Source organism: Chanodichthys erythropterus, chromosome 2 (genome assembly GCF_024489055.1).
Source record: "Chanodichthys erythropterus isolate Z2021 chromosome 2, ASM2448905v1, whole genome shotgun sequence".
In the NCBI taxonomy this organism is placed as follows: Eukaryota; Metazoa; Chordata; class Actinopteri; order Cypriniformes; family Xenocyprididae; genus Chanodichthys; species Chanodichthys erythropterus.
The window spans coordinates 30487532-30503063 of NC_090222.1; the positions used below are offsets into that span (position 1 = coordinate 30487532).

Consider the following 15532-nt stretch of genomic DNA (forward strand, 5'->3'; position numbering starts at 1 on the left):
TTTGCATTTTCCAGAGGTTTTTTATTTAGAATGATTCTTGTTTCTTTATGAGGCACACAAAATCACATAATTCCTAATCTATTAATGCTGGACCGGATGTTATTTTTTCCTGCACTAAACAGAACAGTATCAAATACACAGATACAGTATATACATGCAAAAAAAAACTGTACTGACATAATGACTGTGCTGGACACACAGCTGTCAGATAGTTTTAGATTTGGATCCATTATTGAAGCAAAGAAAATGCATGTTTTTTGGGTTGAAGAGTCAGTGGTTGACAAGCAGTGGACTCTAACCATCAGAAGGCAGGACGGTATCCAGCACTGGCTTGATGTTGGTGATTGCTGTGTCCAGGTGTTCGCCAATGTAGGGCCGGAGATAATGGCCATAAGCACCGAGAAGAGCCAAGCGAGCTTTGTCCACGACAGGCTCGAGCTCACCGGCCAGACCGCTGGAAGAAGCACACAAAGCGCAATAGATTTACTCACATGGAATAACTGGTATGAATAATGTGAGAAAGATGCAGTAAGAGCAAGGATGAATAGTTTGAGGAGGCCCTCACCTGATAATTTTGACAGTGCTCTCCACTCTTGGGCTTTTCTTTATTTCTTCAAAAATCTCCTTGGCTCTATCTCCTGTTGGTGAGCCCTCTAGCAGTGGCTGAGCAGCGTCTTTGGCCTTTTCCCAAGCATTGACGACCCTCTTAAGGAAAACTTCCTTCAGCCCAGTATATTTATCAACTAACTCCTTGTCAGGCTCGGGCCAATCCTGTGCCCAGACACACACTGACACTACAAGAGGAAGAAAAGACCTTTAGAATAATATAAAAGAGCACCACGCTCACCTAAAATAGTATTCTCAACCAAATTTATTGAAGAAGAATCCCTGGTTTGTATGTGTCTGAAATCTTGTTTTATCATGGAGATGCAGAGTTTAGACCAGATAAATTCTGCACAAGTACGCGCACCTAGTATCTTAACATGTCTATATGCTGAGTAGCCACTTACAGGTAACATGTCAGTCATTCATTTATACAATTAAATCTGCCTAAATCTTCCTTCAGGGCCATAATCTTGCCTGATGAGCAAATTGAGATGAACAGGCTCCAGGCCTTCTCTTCTAAAATGTCTTTTTCTTTTTCCAGTTGTGCACCAGTTAACAAAGAGATCCAATTTTTCAAGAACTTTACCTTGGAGTGCAAGGATGAGAGCAAATGTCAGCTTCATCTAGGAGAGGAGACAGAAATGTAGATGATACGCTTGGAATATATGTGAATATCACCAATTTTCTCTTAAAGTAGTAGGTTTTATATGCATTGTATTGCATTTGCAAAAAACTTAGATGCATTTAAATTCTCTTGAAAATAATGAGGCATTTTAAGTAGTTTATGCCCATTTTAATGTATGCATGCATGTATAAATAAAAGCAACATAGTGAAGACTCACTTTACCTTGTGCTGGTGAGATTCCTGTAGAGAGAAATAAAGGACTAGAGTCAACTGCACCAGCTGAGTCTGCAGTTATATTGTCTGCCGTCCATCCCTATATCTGCCTGACTGCTTGACCAAACAAACGTCATCACACACACACACACACATACAATCAATCACACACTCTTGCTGCATGCATACACACACACACACACCCACGCGGGTGGACCTACTGTTCCTACAGGGCAAACGTACACCATGGATTGCCCACTCAAAGTTCACTGTTCCCTCTGTGTGTATTAATAAGGCATGAGAAGATACTTATGAAATCACTAATTGAAGATGTTCATGGGTTCTCTGTGTTTAAAGATGCATTAAGGATAAATGTATACACTTAGCAGGCACTTTTATACAAAGCAGCTTAAGGTTCATTCAAAGCATTTTCAAAAGATCACCTTGCAAAAGACCCCCTTCCTAAAAGCTTCTATATTTTTAGGATATAGTATTGTGTATACTATTTTAAACATGACATGTAAATGTGATACTGTTATTATAGTTTTAAGATATCTGAAATATTTCGCTGGTTTTCCATTGACCCCCTAGAAACAACCTCTTGGGTTACAACCATATCCAAGTTTCAAAAAGTCGTTTTTCGTAACAGCTGCAATGATATATTTTAAATTGCACATGATGGCTTTTTTTAATAAAAAGAAATTCATATTAATATATTAAATATTTGAATATTCTTCTCAACACAGAAGTCTCTAAGCAATCTGAAAGGCTCAGTAATGCAGTTTTATAGCTTTTAGACATTTTTCTTACACTTTTTCTTAACCTATTTAGCACTAAATTTACTGATTGTGCTTGGACAGCAGTTGCATTTTTTTATTGAATGAATGCCAGGATCAATATTCCTGACTTTAATGCACATAAACTCATAAGGGTTGAGCAAAGGCTGTCCAAAGGTTGTGAAAAGCTGTCCACATGCCAAAATGACAGCACCAGACCCAGCGAACTTTCCACTTTGGAACATAACGTGTCTAATCTACAACCTGTGGACCTTTTTCTTCCCCCTTTCCTTTTTATTGAATTAATTAGATTAAAGTTTTTGGCAAATCACTTCTCTTCATTTTGCTTTTCCTTTTTTTTCTCATGCAAAGATTCCACAATTCCATCCATACTTCCTTTTATTATCCAGCATGTTTATTAGTTTGGTGTAAAAAGGAAACATTCTTCTTTCGTCTTATTTCTAGTTGCACAGTTTAGTTACACTTTCTCTTTTTAAGTAATGTTTGCATTATTGCAATGGAATGACTAAGTTGGAGGTTTAATTCAGTGTTTTAATTCCACAATATCAGTATACTTAAAACTTATGAGGTTTGATCGTCCTTGAAGGTCTGTTCTGCTTATTTATCTTGGGTTGATCTGAAGGTGGGCACTTTGCTTTTCACTCTCTCCCAAAGTGAACTTGCACTGTCTTTAGCCCACTCCATGTAAGAGTCAGCTACAGGTTTGAGATGTTCCTCATAGTACATGCCAGCAAAACCAGCCACTGTGCTGCCAACATTTAGAACTTTAGTCTTTGTGTCCCTGTATCAGACACACAAGCAAACACAGAAGTAGAACAGCATGTTCACGCACTACATTTAAGCAGTGAATAAACAATATATATTAGCTGTACCTGTACACCTGCTGTGCTCTTTCGAAAATTCCAGCATTGTCTGGAGCAGTAGAAGGCAGTGGGTTGGATGATGTCAAACACACTAGGGGGTCATAGATTTACAGATTTAGAAATAAGTTGCATGATTGACTTTTTTTTTTTTTTTTTTTTTTTTTGAGGGGGATCTATATCATCTTTAGTCTTTCATATCAAAAGCAGCGATAAATTAAAAAAAAATAATATATATATATGCATATGTAACGCCAGACCTTGCAACATCACAACCAGAACAAAGATCACCAATCTGGACATCTGGCAAAACAATCAGTTAAGTTAATCAGCATGTTAATCAACATGATAGATTTGGAATTGCTTACATATACATTATTACAGTCTGATGGTAACTTTATCATATATAATAAATATGTACCTTTAGAGTTAATGTAGTAGAAGTGCAGAAGTAGATGTAGTCTTTTTTTCTTCAGAAGAACTGTAAGCTCACTGTTGTTTTTCTGAGGTTTTTGCAATGAGGTTGTCTTTGGTTCAGTGTTTTCTTTGAAGAGTGCCGACTTGATCCAGCAATGCTGTATTTGTATCAATCAATTCAAATTCTGAGAAACAGATCACACAATTTCTGAGCAGGCACTGTCCACTGTTTACTTAGATGAAGAGCAAAAACAAGCATTTATGGAGTTTCGGGTATATATATATATTTATATATATATATACACTTATTTATATACATTTATACACTCAAGTGAATAAATAAAAATCGCATTAATATTTAAAATAGTTGTTTTTGCTGGGGTGGGGTCGGGGTGTGTACATTAATCTTACCATATTTTAATCAGTTTTGGCCAAAGAAATTGCACAACCAATTGCATTGGTTTTAGTATATGTATGTATATATTCCTGTTATGCACAGCAAAGCCTTCTACAAAAGGTCTATAAATATTAAATTATTATATAAGCATGATTCCTGTTATCAGTTACTATTTTTTTGATCAATGACTGTTAGCACATATGGCTGATGTTTCAACCTTGATCCTTTGAGGCAATGAACAGAAAAACAAGTTTACCTTTGTTGCATTTAGGCCAGAGAAATTCAATAGTGGGATGTAATTCAAAGAAAAGGGGTCAGTAGTCAGTCCTCTTGACTGCTGAACTGCATGGGATGATATCAATCATAGGAGTGTAATGATCATTAACTGAGGACAAACAGTGACTTTAGCCTCATGTGGTCTGATGCTAGAAGTCCTTTGACCTATGATTTGCAACTTTGCATACTGGCTTATATATTTTATATTGATTGACCCTTTATTGATTGATGTCATGTTGATGATGTGACTTCATTTATGTATGCCTGTATTTTGCCCTTTATCTGTTATCGCTTTTAGAAATAATTGATTTATAATTTATGTAGTATATTCCTGTTATCTAGGTTGATACAAATAATTAAAAAAACAAAACAAATTTTATTCAAAATAATTCAATATTTAATTGTTATTGTGAACAAATTTCAAATGATGCAAAAACAAACTGGTTCTTTTTTCACTGTTTATTGTTTTGAAAAAATTCAGAATGCATTTTTAGATTTCAAATTTTTCCATAATATTTAACAGCATCCCACAAAATTGTAAACTATTTTACAGATTACACAAATGACGAGCAGATCATCACAGTTAGAAGTTGTTTTGAACTGTAACAAATGCACCAGTCGGCACAACAGGGTGGGGGTGATATCACATATCACAAAATAATTGCAGGGTTGCAGAGATGAAGGGTATAAGGTCATCGGTTTTTAGTTTAATTGAAGGTTTCAGACAGCTTCTGCTTCATCTTCTCATACTGCTCATTAAACCAGCTCCTGCCAAGACAAAAAACAATTCATGTTAGGAAAAAGCCACAGAAATGTGAAGCCAGCTTCTATGCCAGTACATAAGCATCATGAAAATCTTAATAATGCATTTTTAGTAATGCATTTCAGTGCATAAATATAACATGTAAAGTTAATACATTTCATTTCACAAAAAAAAAAATAAAAAAAAAAAAATGTTGAATTATAATGATCTTACTTGGTTTTAACAGCAAACTCGCTCTTATCAAGCTGTTCAAATGTGGTCTTGGTCTTCTCTGTCAGGTCGTCTGCAATCTCCTTCACCTGAGTCTGGAATTTGGCGAAACGCTCTTCCAGTGTGGGCTCATCTTGGGCCTCTGTTTAAATATCAGGAAAACGTTGTAAATGCATAGATCTTATTTGTACTGATGTGAAATAGCAACTGTTGTTTAACATGTCCTGAAGTTGAGAATATTTTATCTTGAGAATAAAATAACAGTTAGTATATCTAAGTAGATGGATCAGATGGGACTATTTTACCTGTCTGTACAGCAAGTACAAGCATCAGCACGGCTGCAGCCAGGTACAGTTTCATCTTTTCAGTCTTTCCTGAAACACACAGAAAATAAAACTAGTTTAGACAGCCATCGATTACAGACAGTTGTCATTTCATCTGATTTAGGATACAATTATTTGATGAATAGGCTACGTCACAAATGAACGTAACCCATACGTCACAACCAGTGCATAGACGTGTTTTTTTTTTTTTTTTTTTTTCGTTTGATATTGGGAACTGTTCTAAATGTTTTAAGCGAAATATATTTTACAATATAATATATTTATTTATGTTATAATGTTAAGAACCGTCTGCTTCGACGAGAAGAGTTAAATTAGCACGATCATTTATGTGCTGAAGACACGAAGACGTTCGCTTTTGGAAACTAAAGCAATAGTGATACAAATAAAGATAACAATACTACATAAATAATAAAATATATATATATTATCTTTCTTACTTTTATTCCCATGCTTGTTTTCCATAATTTCTAAGCATTGTAATTGTTAAATACTGTTTTTAATTAACTAGGAGCAGATGATGGCACGCAATGACGCCTAGATGTCGCCAATATACTGTTTATTTACTTACTGAACGTAAGAAAAGAACGTCTATTGCTTGACTGAAAAGCTCGCTGGATTCGCTGCCTATTTCTGTTTAGAAGTTTGGGAAGTTGTTACGACAAGAATAAGTTTAATGTAAGTTGTCATACCTTCCTTGCAGTCCTCAAGAGAATTGTGTTGAGATTGTGATGACCCACAGATGGCTTGGCTCTTTATAGCAGAACTGAGCTGACGTATGTGATAACGCCACCTCTGACCTATCAAGACCTCCTGTGATCATTCACTGTTCGCGTACATCTCTTTGTTGTTTCCGTTTTGCCATGTTGCAAATGGCTATAGTAAACATCTTAGAAATGAGTAAACTTCGGCTGCACTCCCAGAGATTGTTCAGTTATTCCTGATACATAACATTAATGACTATCAGTGCCATTTGAAACAGTCACAGATGAAATAACGTTACAAAACAGTGAGTATTTTCTTTATCTGGTACTCTGGTGCCCTGTATGGTACAACGTTCATTCATTATCAGGGATTTTACAATTGGTTATGTGCTCTTCTCAACACTTGCATATTTTCTAAACTCTTCTGAAAGTCAAAACAACAGTGGATGTGGACTAAATTTATTAAATCTTTCATCAGTGTCTACAGCCCCATTTTGCACAAAACTCAAAATATATTCTCAAAAAATAATAGTTAACTAAATTAGTATTGTGCTTCATTGGTATAGTAATTCCTTACTGAATAGCCTACACAATATTTAAAAAAAGGATCTAAAGCTTTAGTTCCCATTGTAGCTGAGAGCAGATATTTTGATATTAGTTTCATTAATATCTATTCAAAGTGGTCAATAATGATCATGTTACTCTATTGTATGTATGCTGAATTTGGAACTAGTGATTTGAGGAACCTCAGATCGGTATTGGGGAATGCACAATTCTTTGTGTCTGTCTGGAGGCTTTGTACCAGGTGCGGAAAGAGAGGAAGTGGGCAAAATGCCACCATTTGGGAAATGAAAACAGATTGAATGTCACGTCATTCTAGCATGGCATACCCTCACCATCCACTTTACTGTCCATTCCCTAATGATCACTGACCATACGATGATGTATCTTCCGGGACATGCTGGAGGTCTGAACAAATCTGCAAAGAGATTCTTCCTGAATGTAAAGCAAACATAGTGCTGTAATCTTAGCCTTAGTTGTTTATCAGCAATTAAAAACTTCTGTCAGTCTAACAGTAGCCTATAGTGTATTTGTATCTGGAGGCGTATATCTTTGTTGTTTGATGTAAGGACACACTGTTTTACTCCATAGCTCTTTAACCTTTTAGCCACATCATAAAATGAGATAGAGAGATTGGATTTGGACTAGAGTAAATTGAAGTTGTTTATCTCAGTGTAGTTGCATAACCTTGCTTCATTCCTGAAGCATAACAAAGATGTAGGATTGCCTGCATTGAAACCACCTTTGGATTTTAGGTCAGCAAGATGATTAGATCTCTTATCTTTATTGATCTAGTTTCATATACTAGCCTTCTTAATTACATTAAATTAAAGTATTGCATGTTTAGTGCTGTAGAGTATTTATGCCATATACCGTGCTTAAATGTCCAAAAACATCACATTCTTATATGCCAAGTTATTGAATAGCCTTCATTTATTTACTACATTTTCATGAAGCTACAGGTCTGGAAATGTATTTTATTTATTTATTTATGCTACATACTTGCATATTACATACTAATGTGTCCCTTTTACTGTGTAATTATAAATATAAGTACTGAGTAATATTAATTAAGTTCATGTACTTACTTTAGGGTTAGGGTAAGATAGGGTTAGTTGCATGTAATTATGCCTAATTTATAGTTATTACTATAGTAAATACATGTAATGTGTAACAAGGGCACATTAAAATAAAGTGTTACCAATACTTTTATTTAAAATGCATTTAATTAATCAAAAGTAACAGTTAAGTCAAAATTGTTGGAAAAAACATAAATGCTGCTAACTTTGTTCATCAAATAATCCTAAAAAATTCTTTTTTTAGTTTCCTCAAAAATATTAAATAATATTTCAACATTTACAATAATAAGAAATGTTTCATGAATGAATCATTTCTGAAAGATCATGTGACACTTTCCATGTTTTATGGGGACTTCCCATAGACATAACGATTTTTATAATGTACAAACTGTGTATTCTATCCCCCTAAACTAACCCTATTCCAAAACCTACCCATCACAGAAAACTTTCTGCATTTTTTATATTTTCAAAACACTTAATTTAGTATGATTTATAAGCTATTTTCCTCATGGGGACCAAAAAAAAAAATGTCTCCATAAGGTCAAAATTTACTGGTATTACTATCCGTATGGGGACATTTGTTCCCCATAACATACCAGGCACACACACACACACACACACACACACACACACACACACACACACACACACACACACACACACACACACACACACACACACACACACACACACAAACTCAGCAGTTCTTGCTGATCAATGGCCAATGACCTGTTTATTTTTTATTCTCTTGGTCAAGAAGATCTATCTGCCCATTTATTGATTTTTTTTTTTTTTTTTTTTTTTTGCGAAATAACATGCTTTCTTGTACTATGGTACATCTATTAAAAGACTTGATCATGATAGAAAATGCTGATGGTGAAAAGTTTACAACATGTAAAGTGTTGAAAGCGTCTAGACTCAAAAGAGGGGAAGTGGGGCTCTGTGCAAATGAGGACATAATGTTTATGCTGGATCACACCAAGAGGCAGTGATCTGCAGTAACCTCTGCTCACATCTGATCAGTCATATAGTCTTTGGAAGGGGAGACTTAAAAGGGTTCTATTGTTAGTGAACCGCAATCTTTGCAGCACCTTTTAGACCAAAGCCACTCAGACACAGTCTTGCTAACTGCTTACAGCTTTCCTTGTCATGCATGCATAATTTGCCACTTCTTTTTCTTTGTTTCACATATTCAATGGACCATAGTCTTTCATTAAATGTGAGAATGGGAGGATTTATCACCGTGTCTAGTCGGCGACATGCTGTGCCATCTCAGGTTCATTGTTTGACTTTTGAGTCAAAAGGTATGTTTCAGAGCTAGTGACTCTTATAATTTAAGAAAGATTGTATTAAACTGCCATGTGGTTTTGCTTGACATGAAAACTCCTCAAAGACTTACATTTAATTGTATAAACCTGAAAAAAAAATTATTTATTAAAAGGGAGTTAGTTGGTGTTTCTAATATACAGGAAACGGAAAGGCCTGGGCTTGGCTTTTTACAGATTGTTCTGATTTTTTTCTTCTTCTGCCAGACTACCTGCATGAAAGCTAAAAGCTTCAGATCAGGACACAGTTTGCAACTTAAGAAATGTTGTGGTATTTCTGTTTCACCACAAGCTAATTAGGAGATCCATCCATCTATAGTGAAGAAAGGGACTTTTTTTCTTTGGAAAAGGGGGAGTAACCAAGATCTTTTCAGGAGTGATGCTGAATGACCTGGTTATGTAATCTTTTCTTTCTTAGTAATTTTATTACTTAAACTGCCTTTGAGGAACAAATTAAGAAAAAATGCAATAACAAAAGTAGGTTACAAAGACTGAAACTGTGAATCTGTCTAAAATTATGATGATATAAATAAAACTGTAAAAAAGAGAAAAAAAAAGATAGAGAGTGAAATGAAGGGGGGAATCTATAATGTACGTCCAACTAGACAGATGAAACTGTTTGGTAGTGCATTGTTTGCAGTCTCAATGCATGTGTTCTGTGTTGCTTATCCAGATGTGAGTACAAGATAGCAGAGATTAAAAAGGAAAGGAAAAACAAAGACAGTGAACATAACCAGGGGCACAGCATGTTCCTTTATGCTGCAGTCCCGCAGGCAAACAAATGGAATTTGGCAACAGATCTCAACATGTCTTTCTTGAGATTCAAAGCAGCAGAAGAGAGAGAGAGAGACAGAGAGATAGAAAGACAGGATAGCGTTTTGAGAACAGACCCTTTGATCATGAGACTCTCAAAGCTGAGAAACTTGCATCTGACAGTGAAAAGTTCTGTGCATGTGCAAGAGTTTATCAGAAAAGAGAAAAAGGGTGACAGAAAAAGTGTTTATAATTTTTGTTTGTATTTCATAAAGGACAATGTAAAACATCAAATTCTTCTGATTAGGTTTGCAGAATTCCATATATTCTAGTCCTAAATATTCCCCTTGGATGCAAATTTAGGGTTTACCTTAGAGTGTTATAAGTTGTGTTCACATTTTAACCCATGTCTACACACACACACACATTTTTTTTTTTAAAGAAATTCAACTAAATAGGAGGATTACAAAATGATTTTGATTCTAATTCTGCACAGACAAAAATGATTTAAAAATCCAACATTAGCAGACCTTTCCTTGAACTCCAGAACTGAGGAATGGTTTAAATCTCCGGTTTCTGTATGAAGAAGGAAAGGTGTGACCAGTAGATTGGTCTTGTCCACACAAGTCCCATTGAAACCCCAGGAGGCGGAAGAGAGATGCGTGACAGTGAGCTGAAGTTAGAAATGGGGAAAGAAGGGGGTGAATAGAATCCAAAGTTTACATCATAATTGCGAACACAGATAAAAAAAAAAAAAGTGGATCAGTCAAGTCTAAACATACAAAACCCTGAAATGTGAGACTTTTTGCAAGGCTAAATGTATGTATGTGCTGTTCTCTGACTCTTGTTACAGGCCTAATAGTTGTGTGCATGTTTTAGCCTGACTGATTTCTTAGCCTGTTATTAAGATTTCAGTAATTCAGATTACAGACCAAAACAATATACTGCAAAACAACCTCAATACATTAGGCACCAGCATTACCCAGTTTTTGTAAGATACACAGGGGTCAGCAAGATTTTTTTAAATGTTTTTGAATATGTTCATCAAGGCTGCTGTAAAAACTGCAATAATGTGAAATATTATTACATTTTAAAATAACTGTTTTCTATTTTATGTATTTTTAAGAATGTAATTTATACCTGTGATGGAATTTTCAGCATCATTACTCCAGTTTTCAGTGTCACATGATCCTTCAGAAATCATTCTAATATGCTGATTTGATCTTATTATTATCAATGTTGAAAACTGTTGCGCTGCTTAATATTTTTATAGAAAAAGTGATATATTTTCATGATTTTTTTTTTTGATGAATAAAAAGAATAGCATTTATTTGAAATATAAATATTTTTTGTAACATTAAAAATGTCTTTTGCCTTTTGTTCAATTTAATGCATCGTTGCTAAATAAAAAATAAATAAATCTTATTGACCCAAACATTTGAATGCTAGTGTTGGGGATGCATGTATTTGTGTGGGGGATTGTTAAGATGAGTGTGGTGGGAACAGAAATGTACTTTGCAATACTCTTAACAAAAATCAAATGAGAAACTAGTTAGTGTAGTAGGTCGCACATTTATTGCAAACAAATTCAAACACAGCAGTGCACAAACATATGGAGTAAACGAGCATTTATATGTGGATTTGTGGCTACCAAAGCTCATCTTTGCATATATTCTGATTTAGTACAGTAGCTGAAGGCACTTTTTTTTACTGTTTATTTTGAGTGGCCCCAATAACTACAAAAAAAATCTCTTAGATAACTTCCATGACAAGTTGATTGATCTTAAAATTGCTCTACTATATGCAAACAAAAGACATTATGGAAAGTATATCCTCAGACAGTGGGTTAATACTGAGAAAGTAAACATGGTGAGTACATGGTATTCTTTTGTCCAATAATGGACAGTGCTAGTCCAATGGAGTCTGGTTGTTAACCACTTATCAACCTCTCACAGAATGAGAAAAGCACATTTCAGTAACACAAAACCTCCCTTCTTGTTTATGTTTGGTGTTAACACTAGATAAGTGTGGAGCTCTTAAACTGGAGTGGGAAGAGCTGCTGAGGCCTCCTTGATCTTATCCATGACAATCTGCAGCTGTTCACGGATCTTCTCGGAGTAAGGGGCGAGGAGGCTGGTCAGCTCATCCACGCGGCCCTCTAGGGAGGTGCGCAGCTCCTCAGCGGTCTGTTCCAGCTTCTCCTTCAGAGCTCCAGCCTGGACCTCCAATTGGTCGCTCACCTCCCGTGCCTGGGACGCCATCAGCTCGGTGATGGCCCCCAATTTCTGGTTGGCACCATCCTTGGCCTGGGTGAGGTATGGCTCTAAACGGTCCTTCACGGCATCAGCGTTTTGGGAAGCACGAGACTGCAGCTCACCCATGTAGGTTGCCACGGTGCTGCAGGGAATGAAAGTAAAGATTAATATCTTTAAAAATGACCTAAATTTTCATTAGTTGAATGCTTTACCCAATTTGTTGAGCTTGCATTTGACTTGCAATTCTTTCAAACCATCCAGACTTACTTGCGGATCTCCTCAGTGTCCTTGTTCAGGCGTTTCTTCAGTTTGCGTGTGTAGGTGTTGACGCGGTTCTTCACTTCATCTGCGTTCTGCTCCACCATGGTCTTCAGCTCTTGCAGGTACTGAGTGGAGCGTTCCTTAGCATCGGTCATGTCAGTTTGCAGTTTGCCCGCCAGGAGCTGGAGATCTTTGCTCAGCTGACCAGCAGCGTCAGAGGCGTATGGTGTCAGCTGGGTTTGAAGACTGTCACTGTATGAGCTCAGCTCAGCCATGGTGTCAGTAATTAGGGTGCTGCAAAAAACAAAAAAACATTGGTCACGTACAATTTTTCAGCAGCACGTGTGCCATTTGATAATGAGAGGATGAGTGCTGTAGATAGATGTTAAAAGGGCTGCTGAACTTACTCAAGCTCTCTGCTGACCTGGGAGTCCTTGATGTTCTGCACCACACCGTCAGCATGTGTGTTAATTTCGGACACATACTGCCAGAAGCGGTCCACCATCTCCTCCCACCTGGGTTGAGGGGCATCAGCCTGGAACAGGGTACGAGCATGGCAGCCTACAAGGGGTGTGAAGAGGCCGTTAACTTTATGCCATATTAAGTTATTCACATAAGAGTGAGCTAGATTATTTACAGTGATTACAAAGCTTAGCAGATGACCTGTATAAATTGTGATGTAGCAGTTGATAAAGATGCATTATAAAACATATCATTGTGCACTGATATTCAAAACAGATAGAAAAACTAAACCATGAGTGAGTTTTTCCCCCTTACCAGTAAAAACTGCCAGAACACAGATCAACACAAGAGACCTCATTTTGATGGACAGACAAGTACACCTGAGGAAAGATCAACACAGAAGAAAAAAAAAATCAATACATCTTAAAACCACTGGCACAAAACGTATAAGATCTTTAAAGAGAAACAAATTAGATCAAAGTTATAAACGTTGGAAATGGGAACTTTAAACTTATTAATTCGCAGGTATTAAAATAATTTAAATCCAAACAGTATTTTTAAAGCCCCTTCTGAAAATGCACCGAAACAAAGCAAAACAGAAAACAGCATCTGAAGGTACGAGTATGCAGGATTTGCTTCACTCATACGCGTTTAATACTAGTGACCGTTAGCTGGAAGTGTAATAAGCAATAGTTTTACTAACAAACTGGTTATTCTGCATATAAACTATATGATAATAAGCTGTTGAATACTTCATGAGTAAAGAGAGAGCGTTACTCACCTGAGAAGTGTGATTTTCCTAAGTGTAGAGGGACTGGGGATGTTAGGTCTTTTATACAGTCCCAGGACGCACCCGCTGTCTTCACAATCACTGCCACGTGATTTTGCCTTTGTTCGGGGCTCGCGCATCATCCCACGCGTCACTGACTGTAGCAAGTGTGCGAAGTCCGCAACTTTTCGCACAGGTGGAGATAAATTGCGCAATTTATATAATTTCTTTTTGCACATCTCCTTTCATATTGTGTTGAGGAATTGCTCATGTATGTTCTGACTATTACAATACAGCAACTTTGCGTCCCCAGCTTAGCCTATATAATTTATTACTCTGTTAAATAGCTTAGCCAGATATTTAAAAAAAGCATATCGCTGGCTATAAATACCGTGAATGTATAATCTTTATGCTTGTCTTTACTAACAAGTATTTAATAATAGCATATTATTGTTTTATTATATTTTTATTTAATTAGCTATGTAGTTTCAGTAGCTATTGCTGCGTAGATCAAAAAGTTGTTATCCTTAAATAGACAGTTTAAAAAGTCAAACAACTGTAAATGTTGCTGTGGGACAAATTCTAAGTGATTAAAGAGACAATTGAGCCTAAAGGAAAACTTTTTTTTTTTTTTTTTTTTTGCTGGCGCCACATTGTTGCTAGAAAGTTTTACTGCAATGGCCTATCAACATGGATGAGCCTATTAGCATGTCTATAGAGGCATATTGGCCATACTATTGCTCACTTTAGCATTCACATATGCAATGGCAATGGTGGTAACAACAACAATAGTGCATTTTATATTATATATAATAAGTAAAAACAAATGTTTCATTATAAAATCTAGTGGATTCCTTGTAATTTTCTTTAGTAAGTTATGTAATAATGTCACAAATTTCAAACTACTGCTGATTGCAGCATGTTTGATCACAATGCCCTTCCACGTTTGAATGGCCATAGTGTTTATCTTTAAAGATAAGACATTCATTAGTATTCCCTGTAAGATTTAACATAATGAATACAGCCCTATATTTGCTTCAGCAATTCTATTCCGAACATAACACCACTAAACAAGATCGCGTTTCTTTTGTAAAACTAATCTTTTTTTTCCGGCCAAAAAGCCTTGGGTAATTATGTTTTTTTCCGTGACAACACAACAAACCCTTATCACCCACAATTTGATTCCACCTATTCAGTGATCTTTAGCCTCTTGTCCCAACTTGTCCTTTTCTCCTGGCTCAGCTCTGTCTGATTCACCCCATGCAGCTGATGAAAACAAACATGGCTTTAGTATGCAGAGGGCCCAGTATGATCACTGCACATGCAGACGTCCACTATTATTTATACTCCTCTGTACGTTCAATTCACTGTTAATCCTTCTGCAAATAGATTTTGAGACATTTATACTAAACCCAAACTTATAAAAAATATTTTATGGTAAATTTTGAAACTATTTTTTGTATTCTTGGATGTTTCTGCCTCCTAAGGATGAATCAGGTTGTCACACCTCATATGACAAAAGCATCTGCTAAATGGATTATTGTAAATGTAAGATAATTTTGAGCAATGACATTTATTCTGTGTACCAAAATGACCACTGACACTGATGAAACGTCTAAGCGTTGACATCAAAATGCTGATGCATTATATCAAAATAGATACTTCCCATTTTTTGAAATAGAGAGTACAGGGCAAGATTTAAATATTGCAAACTACAATGCCCTACAGTGTATACAAAAGACATTTTAACTGACTACAAAAGAAAAACAAAAAAGACAAGATTAAGAAAGAATTATGACTGTTTTGATTGCTTCCCATGCTTTTGTATTACCCTCTTAATGGATTAGATGAAAGCATT

The 15532-nt window shown here is 36.0% G+C and overlaps 4 protein-coding genes across 5 annotated transcripts; all 4 read right to left on the reverse strand.

The window, feature by feature from the left end:
- apoa2 (apolipoprotein A-II) lies at positions 1-1573 on the reverse strand. Of its 2 annotated transcripts, none has more exons than XM_067395778.1 (4): positions 1454-1573; positions 1193-1229; positions 566-794; positions 1-454 (listed from the first exon to the last, which is right to left on the reverse strand). In XM_067395778.1, exons 2-4 carry the CDS (start codon positions 1227-1229, stop codon positions 295-297), a joined length of 426 nt encoding a protein of 141 aa, XP_067251879.1. In that variant the 5' UTR covers positions 1454-1573; the 3' UTR covers positions 1-294. The 2 variants fall into 2 exon arrangements, with proteins under 2 accessions (XP_067251879.1, XP_067251888.1); XM_067395787.1 differs by having other exon boundaries at positions 1449-1554.
- Positions 1574-2055: 482 nt separating this feature from the next.
- apoc4 (apolipoprotein C-IV) lies at positions 2056-4236 on the reverse strand. Its single transcript, XM_067395801.1, has 5 exons — positions 4172-4236; positions 3523-3703; positions 3362-3404; positions 3114-3195; positions 2056-3022 (listed from the first exon to the last, which is right to left on the reverse strand). The coding sequence occupies exons 3-5, from the start codon at positions 3402-3404 to the stop codon at positions 2839-2841; spliced, it is 309 nt and encodes a 102-aa protein (XP_067251902.1). The 5' UTR covers positions 3523-3703; positions 4172-4236; the 3' UTR covers positions 2056-2838.
- Positions 4237-4635: 399 nt separating this feature from the next.
- apoc1 (apolipoprotein C-I) lies at positions 4636-6287 on the reverse strand. Its single transcript, XM_067395814.1, has 4 exons — positions 6198-6287; positions 5470-5538; positions 5168-5306; positions 4636-4959 (listed from the first exon to the last, which is right to left on the reverse strand). The coding sequence occupies exons 2-4, from the start codon at positions 5522-5524 to the stop codon at positions 4899-4901; spliced, it is 255 nt and encodes an 84-aa protein (XP_067251915.1). The 5' UTR covers positions 5525-5538; positions 6198-6287; the 3' UTR covers positions 4636-4898.
- A 5198-nt stretch (positions 6288-11485) lies between these two features.
- Positions 11486-13762, reverse strand: apoeb (apolipoprotein Eb). The gene is made up of 5 exons (XM_067395826.1): positions 13687-13762; positions 13221-13285; positions 12851-13004; positions 12450-12737; positions 11486-12324 (listed from the first exon to the last, which is right to left on the reverse strand). The coding sequence occupies exons 2-5, from the start codon at positions 13261-13263 to the stop codon at positions 11964-11966; spliced, it is 846 nt and encodes a 281-aa protein (XP_067251927.1). The 5' UTR covers positions 13264-13285; positions 13687-13762; the 3' UTR covers positions 11486-11963.
- Between the last annotated feature and the right edge of the window lie 1770 nt (positions 13763-15532).